The sequence below is a fragment of the Meleagris gallopavo genome, chromosome 13 (genome assembly GCF_000146605.3).
Source record: "Meleagris gallopavo isolate NT-WF06-2002-E0010 breed Aviagen turkey brand Nicholas breeding stock chromosome 13, Turkey_5.1, whole genome shotgun sequence".
Lineage (NCBI taxonomy): Eukaryota > Metazoa > Chordata > Aves > Galliformes > Phasianidae > Meleagris > Meleagris gallopavo.
Window position 1 is genome coordinate 9,953,577 of NC_015023.2, and position 19,774 is coordinate 9,973,350.

The 19,774-nt window shown below is 40.6% G+C and overlaps 1 protein-coding gene across 4 annotated transcripts in view; it reads left to right on the forward strand.

The window, feature by feature from the left end:
* The first annotated feature begins 141 nt into the window (after window positions 1–141).
* Window positions 142–19,774, forward strand: part of SLC7A6 (solute carrier family 7 member 6) — a 28,021-nt gene continuing 8,388 nt past the window's right edge. The window contains exons 1-6 of one of the 4 annotated variants that reach the window (XM_010717826.3): window positions 462–550; window positions 2,919–3,042; window positions 4,556–5,128; window positions 9,525–9,650; window positions 11,287–11,431; window positions 13,698–13,821. In XM_010717826.3, the coding sequence (XP_010716128.1) occupies window positions 4,597–5,128; window positions 9,525–9,650; window positions 11,287–11,431; window positions 13,698–13,821 (927 nt within the window). In that variant the 5' untranslated portion in view covers window positions 462–550; window positions 2,919–3,042; window positions 4,556–4,596. The other 3 variants (XM_010717824.3, XM_010717825.3, XM_019619759.2) reach the window with 3 other exon arrangements.

Below are 19,774 nucleotides of genomic sequence, written 5' to 3' on the forward strand. Positions count from 1 at the left end.
CGCTCGGTTTGGCTCCTCAGGGAGAGAACAGCGGGGCCCCAGCAGCGCTATCCTCGTGCTTCCCGTGTTTGCTGGGGCGCGGGGTGTTGTGACGGCACACGGAGCCGTTGCCGCGCTGCGACGGCCGCAGCGGGAGCTGAGCTGTGTTAGCGTTACACACCGGCGTTACTGGGACTGCCGCGGCCTCTGTGCTGGGCGCTGCAGCTGTGTTTGTTCAGACATCCCCTCCCAGCAGCTGCCCCGCACCCTCCCTGGCTGAGGACGGTCTGCCGGGAACTCTGGAGTCGCTTTGAATTTCCATGGGAAGCGTGAGCAATGCGGAGCCGTAGTGCTACAGTGACGCGTTGTTTTCCACTCGTAGCTGGCTCCGTGCCACAGCTTTAAGGCTGGGTTTGAAATCTGCTCCTGAGATAGATCTGTATGGGATGGGTACTGTAGCAAAATTTGCCAAGTTGCTTGTGAGTGGGCTGATTTTTCCTTCGTCTGATGTTCACAGCCAGCCTCGGGGTTTCAGAGCACGTGGGTGGCTTTGCTGAACAGCTTCGCACAGGTGCGTATTTACTGATACACCATCAAGTGAATAATTGACCTAGAAATGACTCAATTTACTTGATAAACACACCTTGCCCTTTCTTGAAAACGGATATTAGAAGCTCATTTATTTGTTCTAAGGATCTGTGTTGGCTTATAGGATGTGAAGAGTGAGGCTGAGATGTGACACTGAGGGAGTGCAGTCAGTGGAAATGGTGGGGGTGGGTTGGGGTTGGGGGTCTCAGTGGACTTTTCCAACCTTAGTGACTGTGATTCTGTGTTCATGTATGGGAACTTGCAAGACTTGGCTGAACAGGTTAAATCTTTATGTTGAGGATTACTTTTGTCACAAGGCCTTCCTGTCTGCTGGCTGTGTGTGGCCTGGAAGGATTTTCCTCTCCCAGAAGCAATAAGAACCATCCTAGACAGACTAAGCCTTTCCCACATAAATGCTCAGACTGTGAAGCGCCTAAATACATACACTGCAAGGAATAGGCATTTCTGAGACTTACAACCTTTGCACTGTTGGTACTTAACTCCCTGAAGGCGTTTGTGCTGTTTGCTGGTGTAGAGCAGGCTTGACTCTTACCCGCAGGACCAACTGTTTAATTTCTTGACGGGAGTTTTACAGCTGGGATATGCAGATAGTCAGAGTATCTCTGTAAAGTTATGTTACAGTGAGGGTTAGTTCACATAGACAAGACAGCTGCAGAAGACAGAGGCAAGGATACTGGTCATCTCTCCTAGTGAGCAAGTATTGTACATGAGTGTTTGGTACTGGACATGGGCTCAAAGGTTTTCCCCACTATCTGGACAGCCACTGTTGTGCTGAGTGGGACAAAGGGGTCTTCGTCTATCCCTGTTCTTGAAGGAAGGTCATACTGTAATTCAGTGCTAGTGTTTGGTTAAAGGTACGTTAACCTTCATTAGTTCCTTTGGAATGTGACCAGTATGTGATAGGCCTTATCAGAATATGCACTTCTGAAGTGATCTTAATTTCAGATCATTACGTCCTGGTTTCCTGTTGAAGCTTTCTGTGTCAATGACACTGTTACTCCAGTAAAAATCCTGAGCAAATCAGCAAAAAGATTCCTCACAGCTGCAACCATCAGCAAAAACAAGAGGTTAAGACTTTGTATTGCACAAGGGTGAGTGGTGAAGAAATACACGTGTTAGCTTATGTGATGCCATAAGCCTGCATTAGCCTTAGCAGTCCTATGGCAGGGTTTTGGCAGTGTTAGACTTCTGTTTTTAGCTGGAATATTACAGAATTGCTGTGTGTTTGAAGACAGATATATATGCTTTCAGTTGGTTGAAGCTACTGGGTTTAGTTCCGGCTAAGTGAAGTTTGTAAACCAAAGAAACATCCCAAACCTGCTGGTAGTTTTGGTTCTGACCTAGGAGTAGTGTAATAAGACACCAGGCTCAGGGGAACAAGCAACTCCTGCCCTGAAGGCTTTAAGGGTATAAAACAAACAAGGTTAGAGAAGAGAACCAAATGCCAGATCTGGAGTGAGCTGATGAATGGACCTTCACGCAAACGTTAGATGTTGGCAGATACCCAAAGCTGTGAATAACAAAAGCAGACTTGAAGAGGAAGAAAAGTGTTAAGGGGAAAGTAAGTGAGCTTGGGAGGATATTGTGGTTGTTCTTTCTCAGGTAGGGGCAAGAAACAGTCAAGGTCATCAGTAACAAAGTTGTGTAGAACAGCAGTCACGTGCTGCTAATTGAGATGGAGGCATTTAAACAGTGATAGGGTCTGTACTTACAGGTAACTAAGTTTACTTCTGGACTTTGGACCGTGAAGTAAATGACAATATCTCTGTGTAGCACTTGCCTATGTGTGAAATAATCAAATTTGATTTAATTAGAATGATTCAATTGATTTGAATTAAATCATCAGAGTGCCTGATTATTCAAAGTCTTGCTCCCAAACGAGCAGTGCTTTGAAGGGTGTTCCAGGAAGAAATGGGAGTAGTGACTGGGGCACGTGGTGTAGCAAATCACAAATCTGTGTACTTACATATGGCACGTTTTCCAAATGGCAGTTGGATGCCATAGAAATATCAATAGTACTCTTATTTTCCCTGCTGGGATTTCTCCAGAGTGATTCCTTCAGGAATATGTTTGCAGCCAGTGTCCTGTCTGAGACAAAGTAGACACTTCAAGGTAAATTCCAATTTCAAATTCAGTGCTGTTTTTCTTGGTGACAGGTGTTCACAAATTAGTTATGAAGACACCCGCGTTGCTTACTTGTCCTGCTGTTTTACACATTTACGCTTCCTGATGGCTGAATCATATTTGTATTTGGTTATTATGTTTTGTACTACGCAATTATAACTGAACCTTCCCTTTCAAAGCAAACAGAATAATCTTACGACTTACAGGCTGTGCTGTTTTCTGAAGACTTAGCTCTACTACACCAATAACAGAAGATCAATCAGTCTGTGGTTGCAAACGCATTTGGCAGAAGCAGTGGAAGACAGGTGCATATTTAGGAAGAGTGGCCAGGTACAGACTAAATAACAAGGAGGACTGGTAACGACTGGTGAGCTGAACTTGCTTGAAATTTTCTTTGCAGTGTGACATATGAGCACACTCAAATGTGGAAATGAGGTGAATCCCTCTTCTCTAATTAGTTTAATTCTACTAGGGATGCACTGTTACAGCAGTCTAGCTTTTAAGTTCTGAAAGAGCAGAGTTTCTTGACAGATGGGAAGTTTTGGTCTAATTAAAAGTGTGAAATTGGATGGCATGTATTGACACTAGACAAGATGTTGACTTGTATAAACTGATAAAATGTGTGTTTAGCAATGAAGCATATTTAGAGTGTTTCTTTACTGAGGGAAGAAAATAAATGGGAAGGCGTTCAACCACACAGATTGAGGATCTCATTCTTCATTACTTAGAAGGACATGGTCTCTATTTTGATATGAAGGAACATTCACGTGAGTTGAAGAAAAATCGTTTTTCAGTTACTTTTTTATTAATTGATAATAGTCTTTATCCTTTTCATATCTTTAAAACTATTGAAGTTAAGTGCCATCAAGCCAAATTTCCTTTACTGCAGTATACAGTTGTTGGCTGAGTAATTAAGGAAAAGTTTGATTACTAAGTTTTCCCTCCAGGAAACTTCCTCTAACTGGATGAGCAAAACTTTGTATGTTTGTTTGCTACTAGATGCAGAGGTACCTGTGTGGTTTGAGTAGTTGCATGTTGTTCTATAGTAAAGGGCAGAAGGTTTAATGAGGAGCAGGTAGTGCATTCCAGTAGTTATGTAGGGTCTATACTTCATGCAGTCGATATCCTAGTAATCAAAGGTACACTTGCCATTTTGGTTAGTTTACATTCAGTGCTTTGAATTGGATGTACTGTGTTTTTTCATGGGCAGGCTGCACTCCCAGATAATGCCAAAAAAATGAGGCAGTGGGAGCTGGGAACAGTGTTTCTTGGAGAAGGTTTAGGGTGGAAAAGCAAACTATTATGGGATACAAATCAGCAGTTAGATGAGGGGAATTCTGGACTGAGTGTCTCTTCCTGTTGCCCCTGGTAATAGCCTACGTTACGTTGGTAAAGCGTGCAGTCCTGCTCTTAGATTACTGACAACTTACCTGTGTAAGTATAGTCATTTGATGAATTTGTAAGTACTGCAGTAAATCTGTGTTCATGCTTCAGACTTCCAGTTTGGTCTTAAAATGCTTTCATTTATTTATGTTTCCTCATTTTGACTCTGCTCTTTTTCATCTGGGTAGTTCCTCAATTCTGTCCTTCCTACTTTTTTTTTTTCCCCCCAGAGGTAGAAATTTCTTTCTCTACTTAAATTATGCTGGCACTTGTATCATGCTGTGTGTATGTTGGTTTTTTTTTTGTTTGCTTTAGCTACACATGGATTTCCCTTTGTGCAATGACACGTGAAGTAATAGAAGGGGATTTCACATAGGGTGGAAAGTTAGAAAGAAGGCTTGGCAAGGATGTTGCAGGATAACAATTTTTATCATGATTTCAGCTGTCTCTCTTGTTCTAGATCGCATTTTGGAGCCGTGGAGAATTCACAGCCCTTCCATAATGGGAGAAAGGACAGACTGTGCTAAGTCTCATAGTTCACTGGCTGAATACAGCCCTGTCAGTAAATCAGACAAGACAGATCCAAATGACCACTCTGAAGTACAGGATGGAAACCAAAACACGATGCAACTGAAGAAAGAAATATCTTTGCTAAACGGGATAAGCCTAATAGTAGGCAACATGATTGGTTCAGGTATTTTTGTCTCACCCAAAGGAGTTCTCATCTACAGCAAATCTTATGGATTGTCTCTAGTAATTTGGGCAATTGGAGGGATTTTTTCAGTCTTTGGAGCTCTCTGCTATGCCGAACTTGGAACCACTATTACAAAATCAGGAGCCAGTTATGCGTACATCTTGGAGTCATTTGGGAGCTTCATTGCTTTTATTCGTTTGTGGACCTCACTTCTAATTGTTGAGCCAACTAGTCAGGCAGTTATTGCAATCACCTTTGCTAACTACATAGTCCAACCTTTCTTCCCATCTTGTGATCCTCCGTATATTGCTTGTCGTCTCATAGCAGCTGCTTGTGAGTGTAAGTATTTCTACCATGGTAATTTTTTTTTTTATCTGCAGTTAAGTTTCATTTAATCAAATCCTACCAAATCCCAGTGTTGTGTACAGAAATGATTTGGGTTACACTAGGAAAAACAACTATTTCCAGCGTATGAACAACTTTGAAGTATTATTCTGTCAGTTGATGTGTTCTAATGCAGAGGCAGAACAGTGTTTAACTCTTCCAAGCTGACTTGGATGAGAAAAATGAAAAACAGGTTGGTTTTCCGTCAGAAAAATTAAATCAAACCCTAGGATATTCTTGGTGTGGTCTACGAGTTGTTCTTATGCTGTGAATTCTGCTGTAACTTATTTTTCAATAACTTCTCAATGTAGACATGATTAAGTAATTTCTCTGGTCGATTTTCAGAAGATCAGAGAATCACAGAATGGCTTGGGTTGGGAGGGGCATTAAAGGTGATCTAGTTCCAAACCCTGGTGGTCATCGTTCATTCAGGATTCTTTATACTTGTGATTAACACTAGCATCAAAAAAGTTGTACCTGGGCAGTAAGAAACCGGATGAGGTTCAACAAAAGCAAGTGTAGGGTCTTACACCTAGGGAGGAATAATTGCATGCACCAATACAGGCTGGGGGATGAGCTGCTGGAGAGGAGCTCTGCAGAGAGGGACCTGGGCATCCTGGTGGACGACAGATTGGCCATGAGCCAGCAATGTGCCCTCGTGGCCAAAAAGGCCAATGGCATTCTGGGGTGTATTAAGAAGAGCGTGTCCAGCAGGTCGAAGGAGGTGATCCTCCCCCTCTACTCTGCCCTGGTAAGGCCTCATCTGGAGTACTGTGTCCAGTTCTGGGCTCCCCAGTTCAAAAAAGACAGGGATCTCTTGGAAAGAGTCCAGCGGAGGGCCACAAAGATGGTGAAGGGCCTGGAGCATCTCCCCTATGAAGATAAGGCTGAGTGAACTGGGTCTGTTTAGCCTTGAGAAAAGACGACGGAGAGGGGACCTGATCCAGGTTTATAAATATCTGAGGTGTGGCGGCCATAGCGGTGAGGCCAGTCTCTTTTCAGTGGTACGTGGAGACAGGACGAGGGGAAACGGACATAAGCTGCAGCATAGGAAGTTTCGCATGAATGTGCGTAAGAACTTCTTCACGGTGAGGTGACGGAGCACTGGAACAGGCTGCCCAGGGAGGTTGTGGAGTCTCCTTCTCTGGAGATATTCAAGTCTCGCCTGGACGCCTACCTGTGCGACCTGGTGTAGGGAATCTGCTTTGGCAGGGGGGTTGGTCTCGATGATCTCTAGAGGTCCCTTCCAACCCCTACAATTCTGTGATTCTGTTGTAAAGCTGTTTTGAAATCAGGAAATCTTGTATGCAGATAGAACACTGAAATGTTTGTAATCAGATAGCTGGCTTGGTTAGTCAGTGTAGAGGAAAAACATCATGTACTTGAAGTCAGGATTGTTTTGCTGCGTGGAAAGAATGGAACTGATTGTACGAGGTGTGTTTTGATTTTAGGTATTTCATATTAAGTTTTTATTCTTCATACATGTTCTTCATTTCCAGTACAGAGTGAAAAATATCTTTCAGAAAGTCTGCATGGCAACCCTTGGTTACGTACTGTGCAGTCTCACTGCATGCTATGGAGCCTGCCCTCCCTGTCATCCTGATGTTCGTGTCATACAGCTGATAGGGAACTCAAGCTTTTTACTGCTGCAGGAAGGAGATGTGCTGTTCCTAGTTGGTTCCCTTCTGAAGCAACAGGGAGCCTGTTGAAATAGCTGTTGCGATGTGATGTTCCTTGTGTGGTTGTCTGTGTAGAACTGAGGGGAGGGAACAGGCACAGTAGCAGTGAGTGCTTCCAATAGCTGAGCTCTCTAATTGGTTGTAAACACTCCCTTCTCCATTTCTGGGGGGTTGATTTGTTATTGCTCGGAAAGCACTCACGTGGGCCAAGGGGCACAGCTAATGGGAAGAATAATGACATACTTACAAAAATATCTGTCAGCTTACTCAACTGTGTTCCCTCCCCACCCTCAGATGTATGAGCACATTTTGTTGTGACAGCTTCAGGCAGGAATGAAGGACCTGTAACATCATGTCCAGTTCCTTGAACAGGTACTGTCCCAAGGTATCCTGGCACAGATTTTTGCTAAGAGAGGAAATCTAGCACCTTTTGTTTTTTTCTTCCTCCCTCCCCTCCCCCCTTTCTTCTGAAGACATGACAGCAAGGTCACAGTCGTGGAGATGAAAGACTTATTCTAACTATCCATGCTGTGGTTTAAATGATTCTCTTGCCTTGTGTCAGTCTGAGGCCTGGAACTCATCCCTGCTCTCCAGCTTCATGTGGCTGTTGCTGCTGAAGCCTATGCTGCTCCCTGGCAGGGCTGAAGTTGTGTCATTCCGTACCTGTGGATAAGGTCAATTCTGTATTAATGAAGCTGCTGGCAGCCAAAGTCTGAACACTGGCTATGTATAGATTGAATGCGAGAATAGGTGGGCTCGTGGTGGTGTTTTGTTCTAACTGTAGCAACAGCAGTACTCTGGTGAGGTCTGTCTTAGACTTACACAGCTCTGCTTTGTCATTTGTTTTGGAAATTGGGTTGGCATCTGGTGCTGCAGAATTAAACATGGCAGTTCACAGCAACCTTAGGTAGCTAAATGATGTTAAGTTGAAGAAAACATGAGAGGATAATGTTATTAAAAGAAAGGACATGATTTGTTCCGATTCTTCATTGTTTTCTTTCATTTATCTTTTTTAAAGAGTCCAGAGACAGAATAACATTTTACCTGGAGAGCAAACCTTGACTCAGCATAAGAAAGCTAGTATGAGTTGCTCCTAATTGAAAATTCCTTAAAAAAATATTTGAGAAATACACCCTGAAATACAACCTGTGAGCAAACACTCTATAATACCAGTCATTTACTCTGAAGAGCAGAGACCAAGCAGAGGTTTTTTTTTTTTTCCTGAGGGTTCTTTGCTAGCTGGCAGTGCTGCCTTTTGAAATTTGATACAACTATTTTTCCCCTCTTGCCAAGCTCTGTGGAGTCTGGTTCAGCTGTTCTGCTGTACCCACACCAGCAATGAGATCATTACCTTTCTTTTGTTATCTTTTACATGATTACCCTTCTGTTTGGTAACTGTGCTTATTACATTTATATCTTAATAGGATCATATTATTTTTGGATTATGGGAAAGGAAATAATTTATCACATCTCTAATTTTGATTTGCTGCCACCTTACTTCTTGATTATCAAGTTGAATTTTTATGTATGCACATGTTTAAAAGACATAGCACAAGAAAATTCTACAGAGATAAAAACTGCAGTGGAACATAACCATGTTTTTGCTAGCTAGTGGAAGCACTGAGAACTGGAGGAAGATGCATAAGGGTTGGAATAAAAAATATAATGGTAATCTGGATAAGCAAAATGTTCACTGGCAGTATTTTATTGAGTAAAGGACACTGAAGCTACTGAACCTATGAAGTATTCAGCATTGGAGTTCAGGTTGGCTGTCTGCCTGAGGAAAAAGCAAAGTGTTGAGAGCTACAAAAACAATGTATTTCAACATTTTTGTGGGAAGTTGATCATATGAGTAAGTTTAGTCAGCTGCTGTTAGTAAAATGCTTGTGAAATCTGGAACTTAAGCTCCATTTCAATCATGTGAAATAGGTCTGACACTGATTTATTGTGGGGTAGAGGGAAGAATGTACTTTGAATATGCATTATTTGCCACTAGTTCCTAAAAATACAGAAACAGAATAGTTGGAAAAGTGTTGGAAAAGACCTTGAATATCATCTTGTTTCAATCCCCTGATGTAATATTGCATTAGTTACCATGTCATTTGGCCAGATCTATTCTAGTCTCAGTTGCTAATTCAGTATAACACAACTGGAAAAGAGCAATGAATTGCCTGTGACCGAGTTCTGTATTTTAAATACTTTGTGGTTGTTGAACTCATCCTCAGACTTAATAAAGAAGTGGGGAAAACCTTTTAAAGCACTATTTTAAATATTTACTTAAAGGATTTTTTGGATGATCTTTCATTTATCGGAATAATGGTAAATTTAAGTTAGTAATTTCATGCCTTGGTTTCTCTAGCTTCAAAATTGTTGCAGAATGTATCTGATGAGGGGTAGCCAGGAAATGGATCCTGTTTTTGGAGGACCACCAACGTGGGGAAAGTCTTTCCTTCCCTCTTTTGAAACTGTTTTCTGAGCCTTTAAAACATGTGTTTCCTCTGTTATTTGGTTTGTTTTCAACCAGTGTGTTTTCAGTACCTAAATACTGGTACTCTGCTTGGTTTAATCTAAGTAGTAGTATAACAGGTGAGTGCTTATTATATTTGAAAAATGAATTAAATTGAATAATGTTCACATTTCTTTTTAATATTTTTTCTTCTCCCCACTTCTAGGTCTTCTAACATTTGTAAATTGTGCCTATGTAAAATGGGGAACACGGGTGCAGGATATATTCACTTATGCTAAAGTTGCTGCTCTTATTGCTATCATCGTAACTGGAATTGTTAAAATATGCCAGGGTAAGCATATAATCATAGAGTAATATTACACTGTGATAAGCTATCCTATCTCAGTTGACTTTGAGCTAGGAGAAGGAAAGTAACTGATTGCTCAGCCATTTCATGCCATTTACTGCCTGTTGTAGGGAATAATAAAGGAAAACAGAAAAATACAGAGCTAGCAAAATACAGTAGGAGTGAAGAAAGCTGTGAATTCCTGTGCAAGAACATCTTACTTTGCACTGAGGTCAACTGAGTGTTGTTTTTACAAAATTAACTTAGTGCGGGTCAGAAGGTGACTGAACCTGAAGGTAGATAGACGTGTAAGAACATGTGACCAGATCTATGTGACAAAAGCTCATTGTTGTTTTTATGCTCAAATCCTGAGTGCTATTACGGCTGTTGGAAGTTAGAAATTTGGGGATTTTGTGTGTGTCTTGTCTGTGCTGGGCTTATGCCTTCAAGTTCAAGGAGGAAATTCTCAACCAAGTTTTATTCTTTGCTTTTCCCTTGAGGAGGATTTATTGCTGTGCTAACTTAGGCATGCTTAGAATAACTAGACATAACTTAAAATGAATAAAATTACCCTGCTTCAAATCTGCCACAAATGCCCTTTCCTGGGAGTCTGGCAGTTTATATCCCTTGCTCTAAGTGGTTACTGTTGAAAGAAACTACTGCGAATGGAGCAAGAATAGCATAGCTGAGCACCGTGCCAGAGTGCTCTGTCCTTAGCATGTCTGTTTCACTGATACTAAGCTTGTTCCATACGAACTTCTCCTTGGCTCATTTCTCTATTTCTAACTCAGCAGTTCCTCTGCCTCTGCTTATGCCAAGGGAATAGCAATCTGTGATGAGGATAAAAAGCAGGAAATAGATGTGAAGGTAGATAAGAGGTCTCGAATACTTCCCTGTCCAGTTCTGATGAAGTCTAAAGACTTTGGGATGCATAGTGCAGGGCACATTTTGGAGTGGCATAACAAGTTACCATTCTGTATTTGGTCTGTATGTGTAAAGTAGTCTGAATGTATACAGCTGCCAAGACGAGGAGTGTATTTTGATTTGTTGAAGGTCAAAAGCTAACATGCATTCTCACAAATGCTAGTACAAAAAACACACGTTTCCCTTTTAGCTTGAAAAATGTTTATCTCAGCAATACTTTATATTCTCTTTATTGTTCTGTTTTCTGTTATTAATAGATAAAACTTTTTTTTTTTTAAATCTGCTTTTATGTATTGTCATTGTTATCTGAAAACAACCCTAGTCTTTGTTTTATGCATAGGCTAAATGACTGGAAGTTTAAAAGGTTATAGCAGAAGAGAGTGAATTATTTTATAGTGTTATTAAAAGTCTGAGTATGATCACTGCTCCCTGTTTGTAGTTCAGCCTGAATCCAGTGTTCCTCAAGCTTTTGTGCCATTGTAGGCACGAAGGTGTGTTGTTATAGTAGTAGTGTCATCCACAGAGCATGGCTTGTAGTACCTTACGTGCTCTGCTTAGTCTCATGGCTGAAGCACAGAGTGGAAATGAAAAGAAGTGTTCAGTAAACAGCTTTGAAGAAGTTACGATTTCTGAGTTTTTGTGTCTGTGTGCCGAACTGAAAGAAATTACTTGGTATATTTGATTATCCTGCAGCTCATTCTGTCTTCTCTGTATGCAGGATATTCATCGCACTTTCAGAACTCTTTTGAGGGATCTTCTGTTGATATTGGAGACATTTCCCTCGCACTCTACTCTGCCTTGTTCTCTTATTCTGGTTGGGACACGCTCAATTTTGTGACTGAGGAGATCAAAAACCCAGAAAGGTGAGAGATCTGAGCTTCCTAAAACCTGGCTATTCCCAGCTGCTCATTTTGTATTTGTCTTTTGCTAATGAGTTCTAAACTTACACAGAAATGAATGAAAACTACTCCATGCTCTGATGGCAAGGCCATGGATAATCACCAGCTAAGAATTATTAGCTTTAATCAAAGTTGTGAGATCTAATGGGTCTAGATGATTGCAGAATGCTCTATTCAATGCTCGATAAGCTTTTAGTTCAAGCCAGCACATGCTGTTGGGGCGGGTCCAGAGGAGGGCCACTGAGATGAAGAGAGGGCTGGAGCACCTCTCCTATGTGAGGGAACTGGGCTTGGTTAGCTTGGAGAAGAGAAGGCTCCAGGAAAGCCTCATTGTGGCCTTCCAGTACTTGAAGGGAGCATGTGAACGGGAGGGGGAACGGCTGTTTATGAGGGTGGATGGTGATAGGACAAGGGGGAATGGTTCTAAACTGAGACAGGGGAGGTTTAGGTTGGATATTAGAAGGAAGGGTGGTGAGGCACTGGAACAGGTTGCCCAAGGAGGCTGTGGATGCCCCATCCCTGGAGGCATTCAAGGCCAGGCTGGATGTGGCTCTGGGCAGCCTGGGCTGCTGGTTGGTGACCCTGCACACAGCAGGAGGGTGGAACTGATGAGCATTGTGGTCCTTTGCAACCCAGGCCATTCTGTGATTCTGATACTTTTAGTTGCAACAGATGTTAATGCTGCACTGTAGTGGCTATGTAAGTCTGGGCTATGTTTATCTGTGCAATAATTCTAATTTAATATTGAAGAATGTTATCTTTTACATGAATGTCTGGTGTAAAAGTGTGACTGACTACACTAGTCCTGTTTGGTCATGAGTCTGTAAGCAGACACCTTTATGTTAAAAATAGAATGCCATTTGATTTTTTTTGCTTCCTATTATAAGCAACAGCTCGGATTGCTGTAGCTGGAAGATAAAGAACATGAGTTTTTGTTGTTTTCTTTCAATTCTCCCAGCACCGCACTTGTACAATTCCTTCTGTTTCCCTAGGGTTCTGTGCTGTGCATTTATTTAACAGTAGAGTTGTGTGTTAAAAATATAAAATAGTGGGTAATTATTTTTAATTCCAAAAATAACCACTTTTAGTCAAACTGAATTTCAGGTTGATGATAGTATTTCTTTAAATTGTCTTGCAAAGATTTATTATAGGTGTTTAGAACAGATGTCTATGTTATGTTTGCAATTAAAATGTTTGTTGTTTTTGCTCCTGCTGAAAGGCATCCCCTTCTGAGGGCTGTCCTTTCCCATCTCAGAATTAGTGTATTGTTCTGTGTTGACAATTGGGTAACACTTGTGTTAGGTGTATTGTTTGTGGGGAAAAAATGTCCCACAGGATACATGGCTGATGAAAACTTCTTTTGGTACGTTTGTTATTTACGGGCAGTAGTGCCTCACACAACTTTCATTGACAAATGAAGCTGATAAAATTCAAATTCCAGCTTTCTGCATTACCCTGACATTGAAAAATCTTCTGGAGTGTGCTTCATTTTTGTTTTGTGGGTTCTTTTGTTTATTTGCTTTTGTGTGTTTGTGTTGTTGTGTTCATGTCAGATGCTCATCTGTGTCACCATTCTGTGTTTTTGACTTTGAACTGAGTGACTGGGAGAGGAAGGCTGAAAGAAGTGCTGCGTATATCTGGTTTCAAGTCCAACCATGCACCTCACACTGCGAGTCCACCACTAAACCATGTCCATAATCACCAATATTAAGCAGCCTGCTTAGTTTGTTCTGTGCTGTGATGAGTGCAGATGAGATAAAAGCTTTTGCTTTGATGTAGTGGATCTCCATGCTCTCATTCTAGAGCTACAGCATTCTCCAGGCAGAATGAGTGCAATGGCTCAGTGCTCTGCCCCTCTGGATTCTATCTGTGGTGCTTAACATGGCCAGTAGGAAATAATGTAAGGCAGGTGGATTTGAAGGCTGTTGTCACTGATCTGGAAACCCTAAAGTTAGGGTGTTGAAGAACAGCATAGAATCTCTCTTTATACATAATTTATGTGAAGATGTACTACATTACATTTCTAATTCTGCTAGTATTCTGTATTAGAATTTCCAGTTTTGAAAGAAACCAAAGTCTTCCAGAGCTACCTAACTCTTCTACCTCTTTCTAACTCTTTATTTTATCTTCCTACCTTTCATCTCTAAGGTGAAGGATGCAAATCAGTGAGATAATTCTGTTACTGATTTTTTCCTTAGGCTGTGGGTTTTATTATTTCCTTGTCTTACAGGAACTTGCCCCTGGCTATTGCTGTGTCTATGCCAATTGTGACTGTCATCTACATTATGACCAATGTAGCTTACTATACAGTGCTGGATGTTCAAGCTGTTCTCTCAAGTGATGCTGTGGCAGTGGTAAGTTGACCGTGTAGCACTTTGCTGTGTTGCTCACCCTTCACTTCTTAGGGATGTGTTTCATGTGTTTCTCAAGCGGAACAAAACAGAAAAAAAAGTCCTTACTCTCCTGTAGTGCTTCAGTGAGTACAGAGAGAAGAAAAGACTCGCTGTGAAAAATCTTAACATGAAAAATAGTTAATGAAATCATGTGCAATAGTAATATATGAGCAGACTGAATAAAATAAGCTCGGATACAACTTGTTAATGTGTTTTGCACGGAAGCCAACAAGACTTGTGTGTTTTGAGCTGATTGTAAATTAGACTCATTAGTACATAATGGTCTTTTCTGTTCCTTCATGCTGTAGTATTTAAAAAGCTCAACATTCTGTTTGGGTATTCATTGGTGTGATGCATATCTGGAGAGGAATGTGTTGCATTAGCTGTGACAAAGTTTAGCTTTGTATCTCCTTTTCAATAACTTAAATCCCTGTCTTCCCAAGGTTGTATTAATTACAACAACAGCTTTTAATATTTAAATTTTTTTTTTGTATATGGATAGAAGTTCAAGTCCAGTTAAAGTATAAAGCTTCTTAAAATGAAGGCTGGACAAAACATGTTTTATACTCAAAGCTGGTCATTATACAAAAGTGAAGGGGTTTTATTTTGTTTTGCTTCCTTTTCCTGTAGCTGTAATTCTGATTACTGTATCCTTTAGATTTTAGGGGCAAAATCTCACCACCTGTCTGGATATTTACATCGGAGGAAAAGAAATAGCCTTCCTCCCCTTTATATTCCCATGTAGCTTCTAAAATTTAAGTAGCTAGACAATGGGCAGAGAGAGTTAAATTAATCAAAATAAAGGAAATACACACTTGGTTCCCAGAAAGGATTACTGTGATAAAACCTGGTTTAGCCAATCAGCAAACGCTTGTATAAATGCATTTGGACAGAAAGTTAGGCAAGAGCACTTATCTGACATATTTAAAACTTGAAGTATTGGGGTAAGCTTGCAAAATAGTTTATGGTAAATGTGAGTTGTAAGCTGTTGTCTCAAAAGTAGTTATGCAGACATTTATTTCAAAACATAGTGAAAGTAGATAAATTCTAATTCTTGGCCTCCTCCTAACTTGAATGTAGAAATGGCAAGTTGTCATAAAATGCATCATTATAGACCTGATGAAACACTTCAGAATGAAACAAGAGAAGACAAGGATGGAAAATATTTAATTTTGAGTCAGCATGTAGGAAGGGTAATAATGTCTCCGGGAATGTTTCTGTTGTAGGCTATGGTATCCCGTACATAGTATCTTCCAGTGACTCTCAATAGTATTTTAAATTATTCTCTATAATGAATTAATCCAGACAAAACTAAAAGCACTATGAAGTCCTCTGTCTGTCATGACTTCAGGAAAGCAATACACTATTGTTTTTTGTAGAAAATCTGGAAAATATTTTGTTTTGACAGCAATGAAACTCTCCAGAGCAGGCTGCCCACCAAGAGCACGCTGTGTTTACTGCTCAGCTCCTGGCCATTGCCAGCACAGAGGGTTTACACAGCTGTTTGGTGAACGGCACCAGGAAGACTGATCCACCTTGGGAACTTTGAGGGAATGGTTCAGTCTGTGGCCCGTCCAGTCTCTGTGGCTGTGTAGAGCACGTGGTTGCACTGCAGGAGGAATGAGTGACTAGATAAAGAAGGGATCAGGGATGCCTGGACATTAACATGCAGGTGAAACCCAAGGCTAATTCTTTGTGATTTTACCTTCATATAGTTATTTGACATGGTTTTAGATAAGTGAGTGTATATTTATTTGTGTATATATACCTTTGTGTGTATATACATATATACACAGTGTAATCTTAATGAAATTGCAGTGCTCCTGATCTTCTATTATGGGATGCATGTGAAAATGGAAGATTAAAAAGAGAAGGAAGGTGACTTAATCCTCAATAATCTAGTTGCTTGCTGACATATTAGGTGACTAGAATATGAATGAAAATGGGCTTGAGATTCTTGTGGTAGTTTTAATGGAACTTAATTAGATGATTGACTTTAGACATTTAAGGCTGTGCTTTTTCATTAGATCTCAGGATTGCCAAATACTTGCACTTAAAAGTTTAACTACACTAAAGGCATAACTGTCTAAAGGCATTTTTGCTGAGACGCTATCGGCTGGCAAACAGTGTTTTGTTGAGTGCCAGTTCTTTCATCCCTTTTAGAATGAAAAGGTGGAAGTTCAGCTGAACTTAACAAGTGACTCATTAATGATTCCTTTTTGTTGCTGATACAAATTCAATTGCCCAGTTCTAGAAACCAATTTTAAGCTTGGTCTGCTAATATATTAACAATTAATGTGGACCTCAGCAAGGAATGGGGTAGAGTAGAACTGATGATCTGACACACACACACTGTGTAATACTGCTGATATTTCAGATTGCAGTAAATGAATGCAGAAGGTGTGCTCTTGGAATATATCTTCTGGTTTAGCTTGTCCTAAAAGGGAAGCTGCCCTTAGCTCTGAGACTGCTGAGCAGTGCAAACCATTAAGCAGCAAGTGGCAATACCTGGGAGAGTTTCTTCATGAGTGCATTTGTAGCCTATGTGAGCAGACCACACGTGATGTGTGACACAGACAGCTGTAGTTTCCTTTTTATCTTGTAGGTAGTGGTTGCATGAAAATTACTATAAGGAATTTTTAAAGAAAAATTTCAATAATGTTGCTGCATTTCAGAATCTTCTGTGTAGTAAAGCAGCTGCTAAACTTAGCCTGTCTGCATCTATCTGGGAAGGAGTATATTCAGTTCAGTTAGACAGCTGTGAGCTAGGAGCATGCCACCAGTTTCTAAATGAGGAGAGGAAAGGTTCCAAGTAAAAGAAATGTAGCAGTAGTGCGTCTTTGCACATCACCTTGCATTCTATTTTTCTTAATGGCTGAGAGGTGAAAGAGATCTTACCAAGGACTGATAGGAAACTAAATGATACAATGTCCTTCCTTTTAGTTCAGTAAGAGCTTTGCTTCTGGTTTAATTCGACTGTCAGAGCTAAGAAACTCAGTTTCTTAAAGCTCTTTTTTGTTGGAGTGAGTGAAGTAAAGTGGCAACAGCTAGCTTAGGAGTCTGCAAATGCTTTTCAGCCATTTGCTGATCATGAGAAAACCACTTCCTTTCTCAATGATTCCTGTCTGTGTTTCAGTTCTCTCTTCTGTTTCACTTCTGTATGCAAACCATCGCAACCGTTGCTGTTGAGTTTTATGCACATGAAGCAGTTCAGTTCCTCTGTAGCAAAAACACATATAGAAAAAAGTGTAGAAATTTTATTTCAGTTTCCCATGTCCTTGAACAGCTATTTTTTGCAATTAAGAGTGCCATTGTGATTTTTGTTCATGAAGAGGGCAGCTGGCTCCTCAGTCACTTGATCTTTTTTGGACTACCTCATATTCTAACAGGGAAGAGTGTACTAGCTGGCCTACCTTGTGAACATAGCTTGTTATCTGCTTCTTCTGTGTGGTCGTGTCTTTTTTCTTTTTTCTGTCTGGTTGATTGAATTCATACAATGGGTAATATTTGGCAGCTTACTTCTAGTCAGAAAAACTAAAAATGCTTTGTGATAGAAGCAGCTGATTGCTCTGCATAGCTGGCTGTCATCTTTCACGAGGCTGTACAGCTCAGTCATCTTTATTCCAAATCTACAGCCAATTTCAACCATGTCTTTGAATTCTATCTTGTGAATCCAGCACTGATCAGTCCAACTTAACCTGATGTGCTCATATTCTAAAACAGACTTGCTTTGCTTTGGCATACCTCCTTCTCCAGTGAAATAGAAACGTGGAGTCTGTGTGACTTAATGGTTTAAATTTTCCATGGTGGACAGTTGAACAACTTTTGAAATGTTCTTTTTTCTGAGTTTAGCCAGAAACTGCCAAATTACTATTAGACCTTGTGTGTTACTTCCCTTACTTTATTTGGCCAGTCAGTGGCTTCTTTCCTGAAAAGGGAAACCTGCTTGTCTTTAGCTGCCTGTGTCACATCCACCATCCTTGGTTATGCTCTCACCTCCCAGTAAGGTTCCTTTGGATGAAATGCATATTCTGTACCTTATAATGGAAGAACTGTTTATTAGAATTATCAATAATACAAGGAGATAATTATGCCTCTTTAAATAATTCAACCAACAGAATGGCAGATGAAACAAGAATGACAGGAGATCTGAACAGTTTTTTCTTTAATGCCTTTCTATGTCACCTTTATGATTTTCTGGCTGTGCTTCCAGTTGATGTTCTTCCTCTCTCCTGTCTTTATAATATGCAACAATAAATCTAGCTTGGTCAAACTGAGCAGATATCATACAGTATCTTGACAAATGTGATCTATGACAGCAAGAAACCTGATGTGCTCAGTGGCTTTTTTATTTGGGCAGCTTCCTGATCACCATAGATCCTGGTCTGTGTTTCCACAGAGTCACAGAATGGTCAGGGTTGGAAGGGACCTCAAGGATCATGAATCTCCAACCCCTCTGCTACTTGTTTCCCTTAGGAATTAGCCCTTGAAGAGAGAAGCTGAAAACTGAGAAATCAGTTCAGCCTGCCAAATCTTGTAATGCGTGGATGCGTTTATACTCTGCCTCAAGAGAAAAGTCATAACAGAATTAACTGACCTTCCTAGATACCAGCCAGACTGCTCATTATCTCTTTCACGTTATATATGAGGTAAATATGGGTAAGAATGTTGTAGAACTGAGCCTGGAAAAGCTTGCATGTACAATAAGGTCTTGAAATGAGCTATTTAAAGAGGCTCTGTAGATACCTTTCAAGCCTTCCTAATCAAAATACCTCCCAATCTTTCAGTGTAGCTTTGTATAAATTTCTGGTTCCTGCTAGATTACATTCTCTTTGCATTTATCCATCTGATCAGTACTGTTTTTCTGACTTGCCAGCATTGCTCCCTGTGCTCTCAGAGCAGTCTGAGATTTTTCATGTGCACTTTTATGTGCAGCCAAGTATGATGAAGCAGTTCTCATCTTCTGGTTCCTGAAATAAATGTGGATCTTTCTAATTGTCTTGCGTGCCTGAATTACTGGGTGTGAGGTGGTATCCTGTGTGTTTTGTTGTGGCAGCTCTTTATGTGGAATAACTCCTGCTGCATTTAGTTCAGGGCATTCATATAGAACTATTGTTTGGGCACTTAAAAGGATAAAATGTTCTTGCAACCATTCACTGAGTACCAGCTGATGATCATGAGATCAAACTAAGCCAGATCAAAAATGTAGTTAGATTAGTCATTCATGTCTTTAAACGAAGCTGTAATTCAATAGTTCTTCTGGGAGTAAAAAATAACATTTCAGTAGTGAGGAAATGAGGGCAGTTCAGCTGAGAAGTGCATGGCTGGGAGCACCTGACTTCTTTCTTCATTATTTTTCCTTGTTGATGGTCTGGGAAGAAAGTCAGAATGAAGGAAGTGATTCTAGGTGCATGTCTTTCTACACTGTGTGTGTATGTATGTGTATCTTACATGTCCAATGTATGGGAGGGCATGAAAAGACATTATCTGTAATTGCAAGCGCTGCGTGAGCCACTGAATTCTTTTATGTTTCCTAGCTATTAGGAACAGTTGTAGTTGAAGTCTGGGCTACAGGGCTTGACAGACTATAGCAGAGATGACAATTTAATCTCTTAATCCTTCTTGCTCTTTAGACTTTCTCAGAAGAAACCTGAGAAGAAATCCATCCCCATAGTGGTGGCTTTCTCCTGTTATGGTGGACTAAATGCTTCTGCTATAGCTGCCTCCAGGTAGGCTCCTCTGTCATCCTCCACATACCCCTCCAAATGCTCTATTCTTTCCCCTGTTGCCAGCTCATTTGTTTTTATAAATGCACTTCACTGCTCCCAGAAGTAGTGGTAGTTGAAGTGGAATTGGTCAGATGCTCAGCTCAGAGCCCAGCCCCAGCTCGTTTATGGAGGATTCATGGTTGTAA